The sequence below is a fragment of the Pseudorasbora parva genome, chromosome 23, assembly GCF_024679245.1.
Source record: "Pseudorasbora parva isolate DD20220531a chromosome 23, ASM2467924v1, whole genome shotgun sequence".
Lineage (NCBI taxonomy): Eukaryota > Metazoa > Chordata > Actinopteri > Cypriniformes > Gobionidae > Pseudorasbora > Pseudorasbora parva.
In genome coordinates this window covers 14,793,359-14,813,284 of record NC_090194.1, presented here as the reverse complement: position 1 = coordinate 14,813,284, position 19,926 = coordinate 14,793,359, and the positions used below count along the sequence as shown (strand labels likewise).

The window sequence follows — 19,926 nt, the reverse complement described above, 5'->3', positions numbered from 1 at the left end:
ATAGGTAAAAAAATGTTTAACACACCAGGGTGACTAGGAGCATCAAATTATCCAGCCATGACTTCCTTTTCCACAGCAGTATAAATATGAGGAAACAGAAAGGCCAAATTCCCTTAATCATCCATCAGAATGAGTAAAACCAAAGAATATAGTTCTGATGTGCAGCAAAAGATTGTTGAGCTTCACAAAATAGAAAGTGGCTGTAGGAAAATAGCTAAAGCATTGAAATTTCACATTTTCACATCAGGTAGAAATCAAGCACTCCTTTTTTTCTCCTTTCCTTTTTCAAATCAACTAAAGATGTTACAAATCTGCCTGGAAGAGGACGTGTGTATATAAATTGTCCTATTGCATGGTTAGGAGAAAGTACACAAAAAGCAACCTGAAGCCAAGTTTAAATTAAATCTTTTTTAATTTGATAACATGTTTCGAGTGCACAAAATTTATTAACATTTCTACACAATATTTTAGGATAACAGCGCAACCACTGGCAAACGGTCTCTGGTCAGGAGCATGGAGAAGAACATGATATTTATAGGACAGCAATTGGCCCTTTTTACCAGTTCCAGAAGAACAAGCGGCTGCCATGCTTGGATGGCTGTAGCTCAGCCTCAATTGGAGGGTTGGGCTCAGGTCTAGGTCTTGAATGGTAAGGGTTTTCAGGCACGGGTCGAGAGGTTGCCACCTTGGTCACCTGTGGGAGAGGTCGAAGGCGTGAAGTACAGGATATGGAGGAAGACCAAAATAACATGAAATCACTTCTAATAAAATAACAAAATCAATATTTGACCCACTTTGGACAGATCTCCTAGGTCAGGCCTCTCCCAGCCCAGCTTCTCCAACACACAGCTATCGAACTCCTTCTGCTGCTTACGGCATTGGCGCAGCTCAGCCAGGTTAGAGTAATCCAAACAGGTCCAGTACTCTGTGAAGGACTCGGCACAGTTTCCCTTTATCTGCCTGTAAGCCAAACAATATGTGATTTTAAAAACGAATTACATAAAAGTAGTGGGGTTCACACCATGTTTTAACCAGCCATGACAGCTCATTTTCTGTCCATGCTGAAAGCAAATAATGCCAAGCTATATAATAAAATGACATTGACCTTTTATTTTCATGACATCCACAGAACTTCTACAGAGTGACAGCATCCTTTTTATGGTTATCCTTGTCGTAAAATATCCAAGAACACCCGAATAACAGGGTTAGTTCACCCAAAAATGAAATTGATCTCATTAATGACTCACCCTAATGTCGTTCCACACCTGTAAGAACTCCGTTCATCTTCAGACACAGTTTAAGATATTTTATATTTAGTCCGAGAGCGTATGCAAGTGTATGCACACTATACTGTCCATATCCAGAAAGGGAAAAAAAAAAAATCAAAATAGTCCATATGTGACATCAGTTGGTTAATCTCTTGAAGCATCGAAAATACATTTTGGTCTAAAAATAACAAAAACTACGACTTTATTCAGTATTGTCTTCTCTTTCTTGTTTGTTTTCGATCCTCAAATAAAGATTCAAATGGTTGTGAATCAGCGTATCGATTCATGATTCGGATCGCGTGCCAAACTGCTGAAATCACGTGACATTGGCGATTCAAATCATTGATCGATTCACTGATTCATAACTGTTTGAATCTTTATTTGAGGATTAAATACACAGGCAGAAGAGAAGACAATGCTGAATAAAGTCGTAGGTTTTGTTATTTTTGGACCAAAATGTATTTTCGATGCTTCAAGAGATTCTAATTAACCAACTGATGTCACATATGGACTACTGTGATGATGTTTTTATTCCCTTTCTGGACATGGACAGTATAGTGTGCATACACTTAGATACACTGTCGGACTAAATATAAAATATCTTAAACTGTGTTCTGAAGATGAACGGAGGTCTTACGGGTGTGGAACCACATTAGGGTGAGTCATTAATGACATCAATTTCATTTTTGGGTGAACTAACCCTTTAATGCCACAGAAAAGAAAGCAAGATACCATACAAAATGTAGCATTGCTTGTCATTTCTTGTGTCACACCTTGCAATTTGGCAGGTCAATATAGTATTTGCTATACTGCAAAGACAAGCCCTATGTTTATAATGATTTTGATTCTATTACTTGGAATATGTTGATATATATATCTCATCCCCATGGTCATATTTTGGAATTCATAGAAGCTTATCCATCCATACACTTGCCCACGCATGACGGACAATGCCACTGTGCAGCTGCATTACAATACGAAAATGCAAGACTACAGTAATTCACCCTTCGCCTGGAGTTTGATTGACAGGCAATCTGACCAATCAGAACCCCGAATCTTCCATTAGTACTGCTTTTTATTATTTATTAAACTTACCCACATTCAAGTGTTGATAAAGAAAGAATGCATGAAGCAAGAAAAAGAATTAAACTTTTTCTCAGAATAGAGTCTCACAACTAAATATTCTAGGGGCCATGAAACTGTTGTGAAAACAGTAGAGACTGCCGAGGAAAGAGTTAATAGAATCCCTCACACACACCACACATACTTTCATTTCATTTCATTAAGATATTCTAGAATATTCCTCTGTATTCTTCTGTTCTATTTAACATCTCAGAATGGGTCACACCAATAAATAAGAATGATAAATACAGAGAAATAAAATCAGAAGAGATTGCAAGTTGTTTAAATAAAAAAAGTGTAAAATGCTTCACAATTGCAATGAACTCATCATAAAAACATTATCTCTCTATAAAACTCTGAAGCCAAATCAGGACAAACAAGTGAAAGTGTTAAATACCTGAAGAAGTTGACTGCACACTCATTGACTTTCTTGCCTTCTTTCAGACACTTTCTGGGGTCCTTCTCCTCCCAGCGGCACAACATGAACTCTTTGTTGGCCTTGTCACATTGAGAGCCATAGTGATGAGCAGCCGCCTTCAGTACGGCTGATGATACACTGACCTGCACAGAAAACAGTAGAAAAAGTCCTGAGAACAAACATAATGTAGAAGACAATTATCTGACTTTAAGTCAATGCATTATTTGTGAAAAAAATGTGTGAGACCCTGGACCACAAAACCAATCATAAGTCGCAGCCTCGCAGGGGTATATTTGTAACAATATCCAACAATGCATTGTATGGGTCTCAAAATTATAGATGTTTCTTTTATGCCAAAAATTATTAGAATATTAAGTAAAGATCATGTTCCATGAAGACATATTTACAGTTGGGACTTGGAAATGTAAAAAATATTAACAATTCATTATTATTAGTAGTAATATGCATTGCTAAGGACTTAGCGATTTTCTCAATATTTCGATTTTATTTTATTTTTTTGCACCCTCAGATACCAGATTTTCAATAGTTGTATCTCGGCCAAATAATGTCCTATACTAAAACAAACCATGCATCAATGGAAAGCTAATCATTCAGCTTGATCAATAACTTCAGATGATGAATTTCAAAATATGACTAACGTTAGTGGTTTTGTGGTCCAGAATCACATATGTAAGTTATGACATTAAAGAGATTTTGGATTCTTGTGCAAAAAGTCTTGTTATTAAATTGGATATTGATAAAACCTACAAAACAATAGGGATTACGAATCACGTTTTTCACCCGTGTCTCTAATAAACTTGCTAAAAATATATATTTTAATAACAAATATGAAAATATAAAACCACTGACAGATTGCAAACTGCTAAAAACAAGACCAACGTAGTCAACAAATCAGTAATCCAGATCTTTCAAATTCCTGCTTTCTTTTTGATCTTCACTAACTGCATAACGTTACACTTCAATGCTAGTTAAACACATTTAAATGAACTTAACAGGTTAACGTTAACGTTAGCAGTGCGACTCCTCTAGCTTTAGGCTAACAACTGTTGTTTTTCATTCATTCCGACTCACCTCTTCGACGTTTAGTTCCTGCAACGTCGGAACCTCAACCACACCGGGCATGGTGTGAATTTTACTGCACCAAAACTAACCAAAATGAGGATGACAGTTCACACTACAACACAGCCCAATGTCCTCGTCTGCAGCAGGACGAGGCCCACGGAGAAGGTCAGTTGACTGCGCATGCGCAAACAATTACAGGCGCCTTTAGAAAACGTCATGCGTGTTGAAACTGGGACGCTGTGGCGCCATCTTGGCTCCAAGCGCAATGCAAAGTAATTCCACTACTTTTCTGCTGATTTCAGAACATTTTCCTAGTTCTGTGACTTTTAAATATCGTTTATTCTATCACTTTATTTATGCATGACAGTTAGATCTGTCTCAGAGGAGTGTTTTTACCATTACAAGTAGAGTCTCGGTTGTGTTTCCATGGAAACAGTATCAACATGGAGTTCATGGGTAGCAGTTATGATGGAGATTACAAAAATGGCAGGTAAATCAACTTGATTTGATGACATGCATAAGTACTACCAAATGCAATCGAATTTGTGAATGCCATTTACTTGTGTTATGTAATATTTTATGTGTATGATGCATTTAAGATGTGTCCAGTTCCTCATTAGCAAAGCCTCATTCGCATGCGGTGTGAGCGCAGCATATCATAGAGTTCATCACAATTAACTATAAATGATAGAAAATATTTTTCAGGCACCTGGTGAATTAAAAATATTTTAATGTACAAAACGATATGAAGTAAAACTATTCTATTTAATAAAATGTAAGACTGGGAATGGTGAATTTTATATGGGGGTTCCTGGATATGTTAGATTTTTTTAATGACTGAAAAGTTAAAAATTAAAATAAATTTCATTGTAACAAAAAAACAATAATGCCACAATTTTTCTTTTTTCAATATGCTCTTACTCTTCAGATATAAAAGATATAATAACTTTGATAAGTAATAAGTTAGGCAAGCCATCTCATTTCCTCTCATCGTGTTGTCTTTAACAGGATGGAGGGGTTGGGCGAATACACAATTCCCACTCAGACTAGATATGCCGGAGAGATGAAAGATGGCATGTTCCATGGAAAAGGAGTGCTGCATTTCCCCAATGGAAGCAAATATGAGGGAACTTGGGAGAAGGGGATATCCAAACAGGTCTTTCTCTGCTCCTAATGTTAAACAAACATAGCATATAAGCTCTACCAGTATTATCAAGAGCTTATTATTGTGTTAATTACCCTCATCCATCCCCAGCTCCTCTTCGTCCACTCAGGACTTGGCATTTCAATTCCTCTTTGGGTGTTATTGCTGTTCTCCGTGCTCTAACGTTAATCCATGCTAAGCTACCTGGAATGGCAGGGATGGACAGACCCATACCGCCAATCTAAACTGTATGCTAATTGTCAATCATCTTTGACGATAGTTGTCCTGACAGACATAATACATGTCAACCCCCACATATACAGCAAGTGTCATTTCATAGAAAGATAGCATAAGCACACTTTGTGATGGCTGAAATAATAGCTTTACTGATCAGAATGAAGACAAAGAGTATTGTGACACGTTATGGTTGTTTAAACATTTAAAGTAGTTCACCCAAAATGTATCCCATTAAATTATCACATGATTTACTAACTCTCGTGCCATCCTAGGTGTATATGGCTTTCTTCTTTCAGACGAACACAATCTGTGTTATATATTTAAAAATACTTGCTCTTCTAAGCGTTATAATGTTAGTGAATGACGCTTCTGATTTTGAAGTCCAAAAAAGTGCATCCATCCATCCATCCATCCATCCATCCATCCATCCATCCATCCATCCATCCATCCATCATAAAAGTAATTCATACTACTCCAGGGGTTAATAAAGGCCCTCTAAAGCGGCGTGATGGGTTTTTGTAAAAATATTCCATATTTAAAGTTTTAAAACTAAACTAGCTTCAGGCAGACGGCCTACAAAAGTTGACTTGCACCAAAAGAGTAACTTCTGATGCAATGTCTGACTGTATGTAGGATAGTGTAAGCTTTGACGCCTCTTGCAGTTCAAACAAATAGAGCCGGGCGACAAACTCAAACTCCTCTTCTCGTATTTTAAAATGCTCTGATATTTCTCTTTAAAATTCTAATTTTAGACTTCTAATTTTTGACTGGTGTTTTGTTTTACTCTATCCTCTGCGCTTCGTATTTGTCAATGCGTCATGTCAGAGGTTACTCTTTTGGCGTAAGTCAAATTGCGTGGGCCTTCTGTTGGAAGCTAGTTATTTTAGTTTATAAAGATTTAATATGGATATTTTCCTTACAAAAACGCATCACTTTGCTTCAGAAAGCCTTTATTAACCTCCAGGAGCCATACGGATATCTTCTATGATGGAGGAGTTTTTTTGGACTTCAAAATCAGGTACCATTCACTCCCATTATAAAGCTCACCCTTTAAAGGATAAGTTCACCCAAATATGAAAATGATTTCATTAATTACTCACCCTCATGTCGTTGGACACCCGTAAGACCTTCGTTCATCTTCGGAACACAAATAAAGATATTTTTGTTGAAAGCTGATGGCTGAGAAAGGCTTCAGAAAGGCCTCCATTGGCATTCAGCTCATTCCCACTCACAAGACCCATAAAGGCAGTAAAGACGGCGTTACAAAGTCCATCTCACTACAGTGGCTGTACAATAATTTTACAATGCGATGAAAATAGTTTTTGTGCAGCAAAAAAAAATCAAAATAATGACTAACCCTTTAAGCTCATCATTTACTCACCCATGTTGTTCCAAACCTGTATGAGTTTCTTCTATTGAACACAAAATAGGATATTTTGAAGAATGTTGGTAACCAGACTGTTGACTGTGGCCATGGGCTACCATAGTATTTTTTTCCTACTATGGAAGTCAATGGGGTCCATCAACTGTCTGATTAAGTACATTCTTTAAAATATCTTCTTTTGTGCTCAACAGAAGAAAATTAATTCATACAGGTTTGGAACAACATAAGGATTAGTAAATGATGACTGAATTTTAATGACAGTACTTTAATGTGTTGTGGTTATTTTGCTAAGACACCTGTGTGATCTATATGAACACAGATGACTCTTGCTTTGATATTTTGTATTTTATGCAATGACATGTTGCAGTGTGTCCTGAGTGTCCGAATAGTTTATGTGGACTTAATTTTTTTGTTTCACGTATAGGGAAAATACACATTTTCTGATGGCCTGGAGTATAAAGAGACTGACTGGGATTACTGTGATGGCAAAGACAGGCGGTTCTACTCTGAGAGGCGTAATGGCCTCAAACCAGCAGGTAGGGTCTGAAATTACTGGATTTATTAGGTGGGATTCATTTATAGCTTAGCAGCATGATTCTCTAAAAATATAAGAAAGAAAATAAGTCTCATCATGCCTTTGAATAGGAGAATCCCAGTTAACTGATCAGGACCCCCCGAGGCTTATCCCTGATGGTTGCTATGACAGCGGCGATGGCTTTTATGATCCCAACACCAGAGTCATCAAAGACTATGATGGCAATTTTCTCAGGAACGCAGGTAAGAGAAAGTGCCATAGCAAGTGAGTTTGTGTGTGTGTGTGTGTGTGTGTCTGTGTGTGCTACCAAGTCATTCACAATTTCCTACACCGTGTTCCATGAAATCCACAACATCTCAATATATTTCTTGTCCAATCCTTTTCTCAGTCCATGATCTGAAGTACCTTTTCGTAAACATTTGCTTTTGGTCCTTCCACCTGGAACACATAAAACCACAAGCATCCATTGGAGTGGCATAAACGGATTAGCTAAATGCATGTAGATAGTGTAGGGCTGAAGATTGAGCAGCGAGATTGTAAGATAACTCATCTGTAGGTCTTTTCTCTTAGCCAGACATGCCTCAGTTCTGTAGTCATTTGAATTGTTTTCAAGGAAAATGTAAAACACATTTTCCAGTGCCCGACGTGGGATCCCTGATTTGAGGTGAATTCATTATGTCAGCTTTATAGATAGGAGGCCAGAATCCCCCAAGCTGCGTCATTGATTAGACAAGGTTGTGGAATTAATAATCCCTGTTACCCGAATTATTTTATTGAATGTACTTGAGCTACAAGCTTCTTATAATTTAATACAGTCTATTACTTAAAAAAAAAAAAAAAAGTTAAAGTATCTATCAGTGAAGCTATTTAAAGGGGCCGGTATTATTTTTTTAAATGATTAACTATACCACAACCATTTGAAAGTTTGGGGTCAGAAAGACATTTTTTTTTTCAATTATAAGGTTTTCCAAAAACATAAAGATTTTTAAAAAATTATCTTTCTATTCCTCAAAGAATTCTGAAAAGCAATTTCCACATAAATATTGCAGCAGCACACCTGTTTTCAACATTCACAATAATAAGAAATGTTATTTGAGCACAAAATCATCAATTAATTAACATAATTGTATTATGTTAATTATGTCTACATTTTATCATTTATTTTTTAAGGTGCACAATACATTATTCATTATTTATTGTGAAACCATCAATACCAAATGGTGGAACAACATTTGATAAATGTAACTTATAATAGTATATTTGCTTGTGCAAATATTTAATATGTGTATGCATATTTTTTTATGTAATTGTAATACAACCTAACCAGTCATATGTGTTAATATGCATTGACATAACCCAAATTAGCATCCCATCTTGATCTGTGAAGGACAATTTAAGATCTATGCATAGTATCATAGCTAGTCTCACTTGGGTTCATCTGCAGTAAGTATCAATTTACCATTTTCCATATTCAGTAGATTTAAAAAAAAAAAAAAATCTGTTTGCATAGGAAGTGTTCTTGTATTACATCTACGCTATTTTTAATTACTGGTCTACACGTGTCAGACTTACATCTTTGGCTGTTAACACAATTTTTTTCCCTAGACCATATCTAGGTATCTCTATTTAGAAGGTTGCTTTGGAATTATTTGGCAGTTTGCTGTATTTTCCAGTATTGCGAGATGCATAATTTAGTAAACACTGTCTAGAGCAAATACATGCAACACGATCCGCAGCCCCACCTTTCGTCACAGTCTGATTGTGAGCTTGCATGTCTATTTCATACATCTACAGTTACTATAACATAGGAAGACAGACACATCCTGAACAGATGTCAAAAGACTCACGTATGGAAAAACATGCATAGATTTCGTAAATTGGAAGCTGTTTATTGGTATTGTTAGGAAACAGAATCCATGTGTGGTAAAGAAATAGTAGCAACATGGTGACACAAATAGAATTTGTCTTTGAGCAGTTCTCACTTTCTTCCTTATGTCAGTTTTTATCATTCATCTGCTGGAAAAAAAAAGGTCCGAAAGTGATTCCAACTATTGCGTTATCATTATATTTGAGTTGTGGTGTGGACAGTTTTTAGAACTATATCTTTCCATTGGCATTGTTCTGAACGAGCTTCTACCACATCTCCCACCCTTTGAGTGTATGTGGCCAGTCTATTAGTTTTGAGGCCAACTACATTGGTAAGAATATTGATTTTGTACACACAAAAAAAAACATCTGACCTTATATAGTGCCTTCCTGGTGCTGTGCTATTATAGGAACTTAAAGGTGCTGTGTGTAGTGTGTAGGATCTATTGACAGAAATGCAATATAATATACATGTTCTCAGTGGTGTATAAAGACCTTATGTTAAAAACAGTTATATTTTTATTACTTTAAAGGGTTAGTTCACCCACAAATGAAAATTAGATGTTTATCTGCTTACCCCAGTGCATCCAACATGTAGATGTGTCTGTTTCTTCAGTAGAACACAAATGAAGATTTTTAACTCCAACCATTGGTGTGTGACAGTCAGATAATGGGGTGAATAGGTAACAAGTCTATGAGAGCAAAACAAACAAACAAAAAAACATGCTTAGGCAACGTGCACAAAAACCCTGCTGCTCCTGACGACACATTGATTTGTTAAGACACGAACCATGTGAGAAACACATCTGTGAGAAACCGAACAGTATTTATATATTTTTTTTAGTACAGTTTTTTTACCCCATTATCTGACTGGCACACAGCAACGATTGGAGTTAAAAATCTTCCATTTGTGTTTGACTGAAGAAACAGACACACCTACATGTTGGATGCACTGGGGGTAAGCAGATAAACATCTAATTTTCAGGTGAACTAACCCTTTAAAATGAGTCATTTCTATCTACATACACCGCGTGTCCCCTTACAGTGAAATTGCCATTTTGCGCCGTCATGTTTCTACAGTAGCCCCAAAAGGACAAACTTCTCTACAGAGCGATAGTGACTCTTTGCTCTCTCTCTCTCCGCCGGCCCCCGTAGGGAAAGGGAGAGGTGAGCAGTGGGTGATTGCAACTCACAACCTCACCACTAGATGCCGCTAAAATCTGCACAGTGCACCTTTAAAGCACTGATATGTGTATTTATGTGTTCATATTGGACAGTTATTTGTGTCCCTAAATATTCACACACATTTCCATGTGTCAATCACACCATGCCTCTATTCAGGGTTTGCAAACACACTGTCACTTCTGTGTCAGTGTGGTATATGTTCAGTCTTCATATCAGATCACTTCCAGGCCTCTGGGATTACATCCTTACCACATGCGGCTGGAAAGTGAGAGCAAACATCAGAGACCGAGACTTGCACAAGAGCGCAGACCTGTCACATTAAACCACGTCCTGGTTATGACTCCCAGAGCCAAAGCCCACCCGCTTCTACAAGAGTCCACATCACAGACTTCATTTGCATTTACATTCATGTTCTAAGTAGAAGCTTTCTAACCAAAGCCACTAACAATAAAGTGGATACATTACGTAAGTCATAGTTACCAGTTATGACTACTCGACGTAGTAACATTGGCTCAACCTTTAAAGGGATAGTTCCAAAAATGAAGGATAAGACATTTTTTATCGCCTGTAATATATCGGCCACATTTTCTTATTGGACAGATAACATTAAAAATTAACATATATCGGCCGATACAATATCAAACTGAGTAAGAAAATGGATATTGCAGCCCAGTTTATTTAACTCGTCCAAAAGAACTTCTTTACTTCTCTGACTAGGCTAGTCAGTCCCTCACTCAGCCCCATCTTTCCTGGCACCCTTCAATACCTCTGCCCCTCGATCATCTCTAACCTGCTAAAGACTTCTAAAGGTTATGTTCACCACCATTAAGTTTAGTTTAGCTGTGTTTTTTATTTTGTCATTTTTTGTGCCGGTTTCCTTTGTTCTACTTTCCTGCCACCTATTAGTTGTCATGGACATTCATTTCACTAGCACAACTGTCTCCATTTGGTTCATCAGCATTGTGTATTTAAAGGGTTAGTTCACCCAAAAATGAAAATTCTGTCAGTAATTACTTACCCTAATATCGTTCAACACCCGTAAGACCTCCGTTCATCTTCGCAAATGAAGATATTTTTGTTGAAATCTGATGGCTCAGAAAGACCTTCATTGACACCAATGTCATTTCTTCTCTCAAGACCATAAAAAGCACTATTAAAAGGTCAATCTCACTACAATGACTCTACAATAATTTTATGAAGCGACGAGAATAGTTTTTGTGCAAGAAAAACAACAACTAAATAACGACTTGTATAGTGATGGGCTGATTTCAAAACAAAGTTTTGAACGTTTTGACTCAGTGTATCGATTCATGATTCGGATCGCCAATGTCACGTGATTTCAGCAGTTTGGTTTTTTGACACGCAATCCAAATCATGAATCAATATGCTGATTCATAACCGTTTGAAACTTTGTTTTAAAATCGGCCCATCACTATATAAGTTGTTATTTAGGTTGCACAAAAACTATTCTAGTCACTTCATAAAACTATTGTAGAATCACTGTAGTGAGATGGGCTTTGTAACGACGTCTTTAGTGCCTTTTATGGGTCTTGAGAGAGGAAATAACATTGGTGTCAATGAAGGCCTTTTTGAGCCATCGGATTTCAACAAAAATATCTTCATTTGTGTTCCGAAGATGAACAGAGGTCTTACAGATGTCGAACGACATTAGGGTAAGTAATTAATGACAGAATTTTCATTTTTGGCCGAACTAACCCTTTAAGTTCCTCATTTGTTCTCAGACTTTGTCCGGTATTATTTTATATGCTGCTACGTTTTATTTAATACTGTACTAAACTTATTCGATCCATCCTCCTTATTATTTGACCAGATTGTAACAGTGTTGTTGAAGTTGTCAGCTAGCAACAACTTGCACTTCCCAGTATAAACACTCTTGATGAATTATGTAATTAAAGCAGCTATGGTTTCAAACCACTATAATTTGAACAGAAAAGCAAGCATACTGAATGCATGATTTGACATGGCACATTTAAATAATAAATAACTATTGCCTTACCTAATGCAGCAAAACTGAACTTGTATTCAAATTCCGAATGGAAGTTCTGCCATGATCAATGAGGCTGACTGCACAATTTATCTCTCATTTAGCATAATGTCTACACTTTGTTTGTTACAAGTTAAATAAAAACACGAGGATTTACAAAAGTGCAGAACTGAGCAGTGAGTGGATTTTTGGAATTACATGATAGAATTTCTTGGGGGATGAACAATCCATTTAAATCCCCTGGCCCTTCTACGGGCAATCTGTTTGCCCGACCAATGGCAATTAAGCATGACGTCTACCCTGTCTAGTCGCGTGGATGGAGAGATTATTCGGATAGACTTCATAGTGGAATTCCCACTTAAGCATCTGGCTTTTAAATCAACTGCATCTCTTATGTTGGAGTGTTTTATAATATGGAATATTGTGTATCCTGTATATCTATTTTTATCACCTGGAGGTGGCGGTACGTTTGTCAAAATGGGTGTGAAGACAGAATTTATTGCCAGTAGCTTCCCTCCAGGATGGAGGATCACAGAGGGCGCAGATGCAGAAGAGGCAAATGAAGAGGAACCACATTCCCTTTGTGGGAGGATGTTTTTGGGAGGAGAGGAAAGAGGGACAAGTCCAACTACAGCTGTGGGGCAGAGTAACAGTAGGATCCAGGAGGCAGGCATGATAGGGGGTGGCAATCCCAAGCAGCAGCAACCCAGACTGGACAGGAAGGCCTGCGGAAATGCCCAGGCTGCAGGCCAACTCTGAAGCTGGTTAGAGCACAAGAAAAGCAGATGGGAGGAAGCCCTGAAGAATCTCAACACATTGGTCATTTGAAGTCAGGGAGGGTGGGTTATTGCAAGCAGCGTTTACTGGCATATCATGTGGGACTGCCCCTTGAGATGGGCACAAGGCAGACTCCATATGTCCTGTTCTGTCCCAGTTGACCAGCTTCTCCTCCTCTTTTTCTTCAATCCAAGCACACCAAACCACTGTAACTTTGTACTCCAAGCAAAGTTTAAGCCATATGTTTGTTTTTTTGTTTAAAAAAAAAAAGGGAAATTATGACCCCCCCAAAAAAACTTTAAAAACGTAATTTAAATGACCAAAATAACATTACATTTAAGGGTTAGTTCACCCAAAAATGTAAATTCTGTCATTAATTACTTACCCTAATGCTGTTTGACACCCGTGAGACCTCTGTTCATTTTCGGAACACGAAGATATTTTTGTTGAAATCCGATGGCTCAGAAAGTCCTCCATTGAACCCAATGACATTTCCTCTCTCAAGACCAAAGTCTATCTAACTACAGTGGTTCTACAATTATTTTATGAAGCGACGAAAATTGTTTTTGTGCACAAAAAAACTAAATAAAGCAATCCGAATCATGAATCGATAAAATTATTGCAGAATCACTGTAGTGCGATGGGCTTTTAATGACGTCTTTAGTGCTTTTTTGGGTCTTGGGAGAGGAAATGACATTGGTGTCAATAAAAGCCTTTGTGAGCCATCGGATTTCAACAAACATATCTTAATTTGTGTTTAGAAAAGTAACAGAGGTCTTACGGGTGTCGAACGCCATGAGGGTGAGTAATTAATGACATAATTTTCATTTTTGTGTGAACTAACCCTTTAAATTTAGTGGTCTTTGCACCTTTGCTAGTGTCTGTTTTAAACCTCTAATCCCAAGTGTAAAGCATTGGTGTGTGGCCACTTGTGGAGATGAATTATACCTCAAATCCTTTGGCTTGTTGAGTAGAGGTGTGCTGTTACTTTTCTATGGCTAGAATATACGTCTTGACTATTTTTGCCCTGATTTGCAGTCTGACCGAGTCAACACTAGTTGCCAAAAGTCAGAGCCAGTCAGGAGATTTTGGGTTGTTGGAGTTATTACAGAACATCGTGTAGTGTTTGATGGGAACACACACCAAATGTTTTAGCTTCAGACTATGATTCCATCCAGTCTATCGAAACCACAATTTCAAAACATACATCGTAGTGCATGACGTACCTTTTACACTGACTTCCAACTCCCTCAACTCCCACCGCTAATCTGTCCAGACCATAGGCTACTTACAATATCTACCAACCCAAGGCTCCATCCAAATGAGCTTGGCTAGCTTTTTTTTTCGCAACTCAGAACACAGAGTCGCTACTGTAGTCAGTTCCTGTACATCCGTGTTTGTTTTTATTGTCATGCATCTTGTCAGGACTTGATAAAAGACTTGAAACTCCAGTAGTGTGTGATCATCCTCAGTCGTCATGATGCCCAGTTTGTTTTTTATTTTCAAAATTGGCAAAGTGTATGATACCTTGTGTTTTAAAATGTGTTTAGTTTAAGTTAGTGTTCCAACCTAAAGTTATCTGACTTAGAGCTTTCATTCTCATAAAAAGAGGGACCTGAAACAGGAATCGGAAAAGCACAGAGACTTGGAAGGTGGGCACTTTAGACTTGAACCAGAATGTAACAAACTAGCAACCACCTTGAATCACGGTGGCATCTTTTGCACATGCAAGCACAACTCATGTTTGCTTCAGAAAATGTAAAAATAGTTTTAATTACAATACTCAAATTCCCTGAACACCTAATTTTCTCCTCTATAGGATTCTTGGATAGAAGGGGAGGATAAAGTTTGCCTGAAATACTGCTGTAAGAACATGTGATGATTCCTGTTTCCTTTCTGGCTGGAAAGGCTTTGAAACATGAGTGGGGGTGTCACTAAAGCCCCTGTCATTACACAGAACGTTTGCAATAAGCATTGCCTAGCAGAGGTAGCAGGATTAGAGGCTTTAAGGACTAGGGTTTCTAGGTTGCAGTAAACCTGAAGCCAAGCAGGCACTAGGAGGCAGGCGTTTGGTTTACGTTAGGACTGGAAATCCTGTTTACAACCAGCTTTAATAACACTGTGTAAATGAGCAAGGGGGTTGATACACTCCATTTACAGTAATTAAATTTGATTGACCTGTCAAGACAAACTAATATATAGACCACATTTCACCATGTGTCACCACCCTTGTAGAAAACTACAAGTTACTTCTACTATGAAAATAAACTTTGGTTATTTTGGGTGTTTTTTAGTGCATTGCTATTTTGGTTAATATGTGGTTACTGCTCCAAGTAAAAAGAATCCACCCCCAAATTTATATTATATTCTTGTCTCTGGATATAACCCAGATCCCTTGATTAGTGTGTCTATGGGAGTTTTTAGCTCTTTATTGTCTGCCAGGCAAACATTTTAAATCTTATCATATGAGAGTATCATTAATTTCTGGAGCAGGGCAAGTTAAGTTCTGAATAGTTTGCATAACAGATTTAGAATAAACAAAGAGAAACAATACTAGTAAATCTTGGCTTAGCCAAGATGTTGCTCTATCCTAAGTATTTGGGGGTTTGAGTGTGATAATGCTCTTTAAACTAGACTATTGACTTTTGCCTTAGCGTCTGTTCAGACTTCACTTGCCAGAAGCTTTACTGCCATACGGTTTGCAGTGGTTTCCTGCTTCTACACTGTAAAAAAATATTTAGAAAAAAAGTTACCGGGTTACCTTAGAATTTTGAGTTCATTGAATTTATAAATTTGAGTTAATACAATGAACATTTTTTAGATTCAACAACCTTTATTAAAATATTATTAAAAGCTTTTTTAAGCATATTGGGTAAATTGTGTTTTATTTTTGAGGACGCAGTGAAACTTGCCAAATTGTGATATTTTCATGATTTATCAAAAATTTTATGCACTGTAAAAAATTATTGTTGTTTTTTGTTGGTTTAACTTTAAAAAGGAAGTAACCTGGTTGCCTTAAAATTTTGAGTTTATTGAAATAAAAAATTTGAGTTGATACAATGAAGGACACTTGTTTAATAAATAGAAACTCAAAATTGTATCTAAACCACATAGAAAATGTGATAAATCATGAAAATAGCACTATTTGGCATGTTTCACTGCGTCATCAGAAATAAAACACACAAAATTACCCAATATGCTTACAAAATCTTTTAATAAAATTTTAAGAAAGGTTGTCGAATCTCAAAAAAAAATTCATTCTATTAACTCAAAAATTTGATTTCAATGAACTCAAAATTTTAAGGCAACCAGGTAACTTTTTTTCTAAATAATAACAGTGTGGTGTTCAGATACAATAATATTTTGAGTTTCTATTTATTAAACAAATTTCCTTCGTTGTATCAACTCAAATTTTTAATTTCAATAAACTAAAATTTTTAAGGCAACCAGGTAGCTTACTTTAAGTTAAACCAACAAAACATTTTTTACAGTGTATGATAATTGCTTAAGGTTCACATTTAAAAATCCCACCGCCCCTATTTTTTTTTTTAGTAACAGCAAACCTTGTCATGATAATCCACCTGGTGGGAATTCACACACATAGCTCCTCAAACCTTGGAATAATCTCAGACGACAGTCAGAGATCCTAAATCCATTAATGAAAAGTGCGGCTCTGTTTGGAAGGAAACACTTTTCCTTTTGATTATATTATAGGGATTAAGATAAACACCTCCTAACAAGGTACCATTACTGCTTCCCTTCTGACTCCTGGGCTTTGATCGTGGAATGTGTATCATATTCATTAGGCCACCTGAATGAGGGCTCAACTCGAACATGTGGAAAGGAGGCTCGAGTGAGGAGGAGGTTGTGATTTGCACAAAATACAGGCATGTCGCTGAAATAAGAAAAAAAGCAACTGGGAAAAGTTAAAAAAGCCAAGTGATTACTTTCTCATTAATAAAAAAAATTAATTATACTGCCACATAAACAAAAAAGACATGGGCAAAAGGGAATAAATTGATAAGGGGAACAATCAGAGTAAAAAAAGAAACTAAACATTAGTAATGAAAACAAATAGATGGTTATATGGGTTACGGAAATTCAAAGAGATGAATTTCAGCAAAGTTGTAGGAAGTATGAGGGCTAAGACAGTTCTTTAAACAGCATTCCCACAATGAATGTGCAATTGTGAATGACCTATGAATGAATGACTATTCCAGTCATTTGTGGTTACTGGACAAGGATTTTTTAAAATCATTTTAGAGATTGCACTCAAAAGAGATTTACTCAAAAATATTGTATAGAACAAAAGCTTGCATGAAAAAAGTAAATTAAATCCAGGACTACAGAAACCCCATCTAAACAAATGGACAATAAGGACTGCTTGTGAATTTGTTGTTTAAGAGAGTAACATGTGCTTATTAAAATATGACAATTTTATTCTAGCAGGAACAATATTTAGGCCTAATACATTGTTGTTTTGCTTGTTTCCTATTATTCACACGTATGTAAGGTATGGTATATTATAAGCACTTTGCTTTTGTAAGCTAGACGACGGACTTACCTGATACGCAGTTCAATTTGAAGCCCTATTGTCATGTAAATCGCATGTCAAAAGTAACTATTTGCGAGCCCTTGAAGCCCTCGACAACTGATACAGAGGAGAATTTATTTGCAGTAGATTTGATGTGAGTGACACGTCTGCTCTGAAATAGGATTGTATTAGCCTATGAATTTAGCAAGTGTATGAATGCCAGGCAAACAATAAGTAGCTGAGGTGCTAATTTCGTGCAAATATTACCGTGCGAACTCGGACCATTTACCGAAATGTAATTGTAGACCGACCCTGTCCATCAGCCATTGGTTGAAGCGTCCGCGGAGGTATTAATTGGCTTAAAATAGTGATGAAATGTTCCTCTCGAGTGTGACCTCCATGTGGAGAGCGTGAGGTGGGAGCGACTGAATAAAGTGAGACGTTAGCATGCAGCTGTCGCAGAATGGACCGGTCGCGTGCTGGAAAAGTCTCAATTGCTGCGCGCGGGAACCAGGTAGAAGTGGCGGGAGGCGCGTGGAGAGGCCGTTTAGGGCCATCGCGTGCAATTATCGACAATCAGAGGAGAGCTTAAGACCTGTTCTCAACAATGGGCCCAGTTCGCCACGTTCATGGGGGTGAGCGCTCAAGTGCGTGCAGCTGCGCGCTCACATTCAGCACCAGCAGCAGAACTACCTCGCGCTCCGCAATTAGCAACTCCTTTCAGTTTTAACCATTTAAAAAAGCAGTATATTATCCACTGTTTTTGGTTGCGGAATCATCTCTGGGAAGGGAACGAAAGAAGGGAGCGATTGATTGTCGCGTGAAGTAGGCTGCTGAGAGCGAATTTTCATAATTGTTGTCTTAATCCTGCACGTAAAAAATGTAAATTGCCTTTAACCGCATATGAATGAGTTTGACACATGCCTTTTGGAGCTCGATTTTTGACCAAACAATCAGAAAGAAAAAAACACCACGTAGGCTATAGCATTTAACAATGATGAAAACGTCATGCTTTTATTATAAATATAGAAAGAGTTTTCCTTATCATAAGGAGTGAAATATGTATTATCTGTCCTTGTAGATGACCAAGAACACGAGTGGATTGTGCGAACATGCAGGAAGAGCTGGGACGAATTCATCGGCCACTGTTCAAGAAGCAGAACACAAGAATAAGTGAGAATACTCACACACAGTTCATTGTATATGGATGTCATCTGAATATTAATGCAGCTTAATTTGTTACATCAATTCGTTTTTTTTTTTTTACAATCCCGTTATCCTTTCCAAAATTGATAGGCTCTTAAAAAATAAGTATATTTTCAAATGTAATAAAACTGATTATCATTATACTGACAACTGTTAAACTGTATCCCACAGAAATCGGACTGTATGTATTAATGAATGTTTAATATTATGAATGCTAAAAATAAAACCTGACTTTGCATTGAGTGATGAGCATGTTGCCTGTACATTAAAAATCGACTGTTTATTATGCAACCTTTTACACAATTAGCATTTTTGTTTAAAGTGTTCTCTACTTAGTTTTTATTATTATTAATATTATTATTATCATAAGAAGTGAAAGTGTCCAATCAGAAAAATATATCAACTGGCCACAAAATAATCACATCAGAAGAATAATGAGTTTAGGTTTTAAAGGTCATTGCTACAGTTTATTTTAAAGACGGAATCATGTTTGCCTTGATAATAGTGGGGTTCTGGTACAAACTCAAGTGAGAAGCGTTACATTATTGCTGTATTCCGTCCAAGTAAATGACCGTGTACTCTGCTGAATACTGAAGTAAATGAGTCAGATTCTTGCTCATCTCGAAAGAAATGAGAATCAAAGTTTTTTGCACTTAAAAAAGTGTGTGTGCTTGAGTGCAGAAAGGATAGGTTAGTCAAAGATTATGTCTCATTGTGTCTTTTGAAAGAGAACACGGGATACGAGATCAATCCTGTGATGTGGCCTGACAGGGAATTCCTGTGTGTGATGCTGATGGAATCAGTGATGGAGTCATTACTGCACACACTGACCCGTGAAGGGTCTGCCAGCTCCTCCATCAGCCTGTGATTGCTTCCTGCTACACTCGTGCACACACAGGCCCATATACCACAGTCAGAAATTAAACAGAGCTCAGGGCAAAAAAAAAAACCACACTCTGAAAGTGACAAAAACCATCCAGATATTTGCCAGATATATTTTTTAAATTGTCTGTAATATTTCATACATGTCATAATATCCTAAGCTGTCATAATAACTTGTAGGAGTCAGATATAAAATCTGCGTTTCATGTTATAAATACCATTGTACTTAATTAAACATTTTATATATATATATATATATATATATATATATATATATATA

At 37.1% G+C, this 19,926-nt stretch overlaps 2 protein-coding genes across 2 annotated transcripts; one reads left to right on the top strand and one right to left on the bottom strand.

Moving 5' to 3' along the window:
- Positions 1 to 389: 389 nt before the first annotated feature.
- Positions 390 to 4,068, bottom strand: ndufa8 (NADH:ubiquinone oxidoreductase subunit A8). The gene is made up of 4 exons (XM_067433066.1): positions 3,901 to 4,068; positions 2,788 to 2,951; positions 795 to 960; positions 390 to 694 (listed from the first exon to the last, which is right to left on the bottom strand). Exons 1-4 carry the CDS (start codon positions 3,949 to 3,951, stop codon positions 557 to 559), a joined length of 519 nt encoding a protein of 172 aa, XP_067289167.1. The 5' UTR covers positions 3,952 to 4,068; the 3' UTR covers positions 390 to 556.
- Positions 4,069 to 4,129: 61 nt separating this feature from the next.
- morn5 (MORN repeat containing 5) lies at positions 4,130 to 18,988 on the top strand. The gene is made up of 5 exons (XM_067432835.1): positions 4,130 to 4,381; positions 4,900 to 5,047; positions 7,081 to 7,192; positions 7,302 to 7,433; positions 18,640 to 18,988. Exons 1-5 carry the CDS (start codon positions 4,335 to 4,337, stop codon positions 18,729 to 18,731), a joined length of 531 nt encoding a protein of 176 aa, XP_067288936.1. The 5' UTR covers positions 4,130 to 4,334; the 3' UTR covers positions 18,732 to 18,988.
- Positions 18,989 to 19,926: the final 938 nt, after the last annotated feature.